At 44.0% G+C, this 5,920-nt stretch overlaps 1 protein-coding gene across 1 annotated transcript; it reads left to right on the plus strand.

The window, feature by feature from the left end:
- The first annotated feature begins 2,136 nt into the window (after positions 1 to 2,136).
- LOC123449207 (protein Barley B recombinant) lies at positions 2,137 to 4,070 on the plus strand. Its single transcript, XM_045126343.1, has 2 exons — positions 2,137 to 2,430; positions 2,570 to 4,070. Exon 2 carries the CDS (start codon positions 2,699 to 2,701, stop codon positions 3,749 to 3,751), a length of 1,053 nt encoding a protein of 350 aa, XP_044982278.1. The 5' UTR covers positions 2,137 to 2,430; positions 2,570 to 2,698; the 3' UTR covers positions 3,752 to 4,070.
- The last annotated feature ends 1,850 nt before the right edge of the window (positions 4,071 to 5,920 follow it).

Below are 5,920 nucleotides of genomic sequence, written 5' to 3' on the forward strand. Positions count from 1 at the left end.
TATTGTAAATATAGGTGAATATGGCATGAATACTTCATAAATTATCGATGCACTAGAGACATATCATCGCACACTGTTGGTTTCTTTAATTGTGTGCCCTGTCGAGCACACAATTCACAAAAAAAATTCATATGCGTTGTCTAGAATTATCGCGCACAATGTTAATTGCCTACCTGTTTACCAAGTATCACACACATCTTGTTAATCTAAAGCCTATGTGTTCTTGTAAATCATCACAAATAGTTCATTCGAGTGATCTCTATGCGTCTATCACACACATAATGATCTAGATAGTCGTTTGTGTTATTGTGGATATCGCAAACAGTTCATCCGAGTGAACCGTGTGTTATCTATCACACACACCTACATGTGGTTATCTGTTTGCGTTATTTTGTCCCACCGCAAACAATTTATATGGACACGTGTATGTCACGTATCGCATATGCAAGTCTTATCTCCATCGTGCTTGATGGATCCAACATCGCACATAGTTTATTTTATTGATGACGGTTTTATTACCATACCGTTAGTGATTCATGCATCACACATACTTTTGTCGAAGTGTCTCCTATACATGTGTCGTCTTAGGACCTTCATGCAGTAGTGATCTTTGAGCCAGTCTTTCGGGCTCCAGTTATCCTTGAGTTCGTCTGTTGGGACGTCGACAGAGATACGACGTAGATTCCTGTCGCATCTTTAGGGCGGCGAGGTCAGTATTTCTCGCGGTGCGTGTGATACGACGAAATTTGGTGTGAGATGCTTCAAATTGATTTAAGGGTTTAATGATGACGATTGCGGTTATTCGGCTCTGGTCCTTAGGGGCACGTGTACGAAGATTTTTCATCTGTCATCGACAATGTCAAGCCAACTTCGATAGGGGAGAAACGATAATGCCACATTGGTGGCTCATTATGATGAGGATATGTTTGGGGTATACTTTTGATGAGCCAATCCCCCTTTTTTTTTAAAACTCCCCATCCATTGTTGCAATTCCTCTCGCATGACATATCTTGGAACACAAACTCTCAACGACCTTTGCTAGTGTCGGATCGGACCTTGTTGAGGCAGGGAGAGACCAAAAAGACATTACTTCAACATGCCATCATCGTCACCATCTCGTCGATGTCGTTGAAGAAACCTCGAACGGATGCGTCACACTCATCTTGCCGCAAAAAAGACCGCCTAGCGGATAGGAAGAGGAGGACCGAAGCAACAATGTGCTAGAGGAACTCGGTGGCATTGGCTATGGTTGAGACTTGGTTCCCCTTTAAGTTACTCAACCTTTTGAGCGGATATGTGACACGCATGTGCGTGACACCAACCTCATTTTTCTTTAGGTTTTTGGTTTTGAACCTTTTGAACGAAAAGTCCTAACTAAGTTTTGTTTGCATACTCGTATTTCTTGTGAGGAGGACTTCCAAATAAGATCACCTTTTAACAGGTTTAGATGTGTTTTTAAAATTTCACAAAGTTGGAAGTACTCAAACTTGATACGAAGGAAAGTCAAAATCAACAAGTTTCAGAAATTAGAACTTAAAACTTAACGCGACCTCGTGCGGAATCCATCGACTTTACGGATCGCGGAACAATCATGCAGTGACGCAGATGTATGCTCCGCAAGTGCGTGTCCGTGCGAATATTCGTTTTGTTTGTAATAGAAGATAGGGTTGAAATCAAACTGGTTATGTAATTCCTTTGTACTCCTTCCGTTCCTAAATATAAGACCTTTTAGAGATTTCACTATGAACTACATACGGATGTATATAGACACATTTTAGAGCATAGATTCACTCATTTTGCTCCGTATGTAGTCTATAGTGAAATGTCTACAAGGTCTTATATTTAGGAACGGAGGGAGTATATTTAGAAACGGATGTGACCTTTTAAAAATTACACTATGGACTATATATGGATGTATATAGTCATATTTTAAAATATAGATTCACCCATTTTGCTCCGTATGTAGTCTATAGTAATCTCTAGAAGGTCTTATATTTAGGAACGGAGAGAGTATTTCGGTTGGAGGTATTGGACAGTTTGGCTTTGACGAAGCGCCATTTGGGTATCACTTACACGTGGGGTCTTATCCAAGGCGTGGCATTTTGTGTCAAAGTGCAGAAAGAAATATGCCATTTTCCCTAGACCATCATCCTGTGCCTTGCTTTCGTCTTCCTCGCCCCGAGCCTCGGCTCTCCTGACCTAACCAATCCGACCCAAGGCGGCTACATCTCTCCATTGACTGTACCAGGGCGTGTCCTGCCGTAGCACTGCGTTGCCCGCCGACGCCTCCCCCCCCACCCACCCACTCCCACAACTCCTCCGCCCCTCTCACGCGCCTCGCCGCCATCGCCGATCCCGTTCTTCCTCGTCGCCAAATTTCGTCCCTGCTCTCTCCGCCCCGTCCGCAATCCCGGGCCATTGGGTTTTGAGGTATGGAGGCTGTTCTCAATCAGAGATTTGTTAAATCCCACTGACCTCTCGCAATTTCTGGGTGTGCCGGTGAGCACAATCTAGATCCGCCCCTGCTTAGGGATCCTTGATTTTTTTCCTACTTGTTTTCTCGAAATAGGTCTCGTGGATTGGCGTTTGGAATGCAATGGTGGGGATAGCCTGACCGTCCAGAGCCCGAAAGAAGAGCACATTTCTCGTCCCAATCTCGGTTTTCTTGGATTTCGATTCGTTTGTTGGGCCGGCCGAGATGGACGACGACGGCAGCTTGAGCATTCGGAATTGGGGCTTCTACGAGACGATGAAAGGAAACCTCGGCCTGCAGCTGATGCCATCTGTGACCGGCGGCCACCGGGACACGAAGCCGCTGCTCCCCAACGGTACCTTCTTGCAGCACCACACCCCCCCGCACCACCCGCCACATTCGCACCACCCCCGCGACTATGGTAACGGCGAACCCTCTGGTGGCATGCCCGCCGAGCCGCCGGCTATTCACATGGACTTTGTGCGCAATGAGGCCTGGATGCACCCCTCGCAGCATCAACATCAGCATCAGCATCAGCACCAGCATCAACATCAGCACCAGCATCAACTTCAGCACCAGCATCAACATCAACATTCCCGTGAGTTGAAGGTCCTTAATGCTGTTCCTGTTGGGCCTGCTCCACACATTGGACATCCTGGACATGCTGTGCATCACCACCCTACAGGTTTTGGGATGATGCCAGATGCGCGTGGTGCGCACACTCTCCAGATGATGCAGCCACAGGAGCCTCCTGTGCCTGATGAGGAAAAAATTACCCCACCGCTGGTTGAAGATCATTCTGTGGTCGGAAGCAAGCCTCCTGTGAAGAAGAGGCAGCAGGGTCGTCAGCCTAAGGTTCCGAAGCCGAAGAAGCCCAAGAAGGATGCTACCCCAGGGGAAGATGGGGCACCCAAGGCCCGTGCACCCCGAAGCAGGGGTCCCCTTAAGCCTGTGGAAATGGTAATTAATGGTATTGATTTTGACATTTCAAGGATACCAACACCTGTGTGCTCATGCACTGGAGCTCCCCAGCAATGCTACCGGTGGGGTGCAGGTGGCTGGCAGTCTGCATGCTGCACAACTTCTATTTCGACATATCCGCTGCCAATGAACACAAAGCGCCGGGGTGCACGTATTGCTGGGAGGAAAATGAGCCAAGGTGCATTCAAGAAGGTTCTTGAGAAGCTAGCTGGTGAAGGGTACAACCTTAATAATCCAATTGACTTGAAGACCTTCTGGGCAAAGCATGGCACGAACAAGTTTGTAACAATCAGGTAAAAGCCATGCTATGTTGATCGCCTTGTAGGGTCCAACGCTGCAGTTTTGCCTGAGTTATTGCCTGTACCTGCTCTTGCCAATCTGCAGATGTCTTTAGAAGTAGCTTGTAGCCATGTTCGGTTTCCTGGACTTAATTTACATGCCTATTTCGAGCTTCAGCTGTGAAGTAGGAAGTCTGTCTGTATCTGTCAATTTAGAAGTTGTAGCGTAATGGCAACAGTTTTTCTAATTAGTTAGCATTTAATGCTTCAATGTCTGTTATGACCTGGATGTTTATGGCTTTATGTAGAGCTTTTCTCCATTGAAAGTTGAAAGATAATCACCACCTCTTCTAGGGCTAGTTGTAATTTGGTATTTCCTGACATCTGTCAAGTTTAAATATGAAATACCCACATGACTCGTGCAGTTCTTATCTTTGACCTGCTATTAAGTTGTGCTCCCATTGATCGAAGCAAGTAAAATGTCTGATAATTTCTCGTTGTTCCGTTCTGGTGTTAATGTGCACATAACCGAGTATTTTTATTTGTGCCTCTACCTTAATACCTTGGACATAATATAACCTTCTGTGTTGGACTTAACATATGTCGTGAAAAAATTGTTCACCCATAGTTTGCATATCTTAACTCAATATATGTAGTAGTTGCCTTTTGAAATAGCATGAACTTTAAGTTGTGGTGTTTGATCGCCCCTTTTCCTAGAATCATGCAAGGGAGTAGTGAAAGGTTTGCTACCAGAGGTCAGTAAGATCCTGCAAATGTGTGGCCTTGGCCTCATTGTGAAAAAAAAACTTCTATTCCTCTCATTGCATAGGTGCCATGTGCCCACAATAAAGAAGCTGTCCATACCTTTTCTGTTCTGAAAGATGTGAGAGTCCCTATCCTCTTGCCACCAGTCTTCCAGTTCACTATCAAGAGAGGGTGTTAAGCATTCAAACCAGTCCATCTCTAGATGAAGAAGTTCAAATTTTGCAAGTCTCTGACAATTCTGAGTTGTTGAAACCTGATTACATGACGTTCTGTGAACATCTTACTAGCTACTTACGCAACTTCCAGAAGTACGAGGATAGGTCTTTGGTCATGGTTCTGTATTTGGAAATCAAGGTTTAGTTGTGGTGTGTTCGCAAATATTTATCCATACTTACAAACCGAGCAGGTTTGATTGCAATGAGAAAAGGACTTGCTCTGTAAACAAATATAAGAGCGTTTAGATCACTACTTTAGTGATCTAGACACTCTTATATTTCTTTGCGGAGTGAGTATATGGGTAGCAAAACTAAGTAATATGCATATTGTTTGGTTTAGCCAATTGAACAAAAGTCCATTTGCTTGCCTGCTCTGGTTTGTTTCTTCTTTTAGCTAACAGACATAATGAGCTACTACCAACCTTTTTGCATTTACGTTGGTTGGCTTTCTGAAAGCACTTTTCAGTTTCTATATTTGGGCGTTTCAATCATCTTAAGATCTACCACCGTGCAGAAAGCGCTTTCTTATTTCTATTTTTGGATGTATCAGTTACTTTACGATACTAGAAGCGCTCGGCTGCTTCCACTATTCGATGTATTATTAGTTAGCTGGAAAGTACCGGTATGCTTTTGGAAGTAACATCAAAATCTTGCGAAAGTTAGCAAGGTTTCTCTATCACAGTACACATCGGCCGGATATGCCATGGGTCTATTTGAAGAAACTGGCATGGCGGTGTAGGAGGTTGGGCCCCCAACCAAATTAAGTAAAAACAATGATAGACCACTCTCTATCGCTAGCTGTATACAACTTCACAGCTGCAGTCGAGATGAAACCAGCGTCCTCCCATCGCGCCCTTGGTTTTGTTATTGAATTCTCGGTCAAAAATTGCATCTATGTGACACCATGTTTAACAAGGAAAGAGAGAAGAACGTACGTTTGGCTCTCGGCCTCCATGAAGGCCTTTTTTTTTGAAAGAAATCAAAATTCAAACTTTTCAATTTCATAAAAATCTAAAAAAAACTGTGCAGGTAAACAAGGATGTTATGTATATGTGTGTAAAATCTCAGGATGATTTTTTTTTAAATGCGACATGTACAAAAAGACACATTCATGGTTGGGAGTTTGAATAGTAGCATGTGTTAAAATCCCTTAGATTTGTCTTTTTTGTGTAGCCCTCATTTCAACGTATTTTTCCTGAAAATTTACA

The sequence above is a fragment of the Hordeum vulgare genome, chromosome 4H, assembly GCF_904849725.1.
Source record: "Hordeum vulgare subsp. vulgare chromosome 4H, MorexV3_pseudomolecules_assembly, whole genome shotgun sequence".
In the NCBI taxonomy this organism is placed as follows: domain Eukaryota; kingdom Viridiplantae; phylum Streptophyta; class Magnoliopsida; order Poales; family Poaceae; genus Hordeum; species Hordeum vulgare.

Excerpts from the sequence above, each read along its gene's own strand:
- LOC123449207 (XM_045126343.1), top strand. The coding sequence starts at position 2,699 with ATGGACGACGACGGCAGCTTGAGCATTCGGAATTGGGGCTTCTACGAG.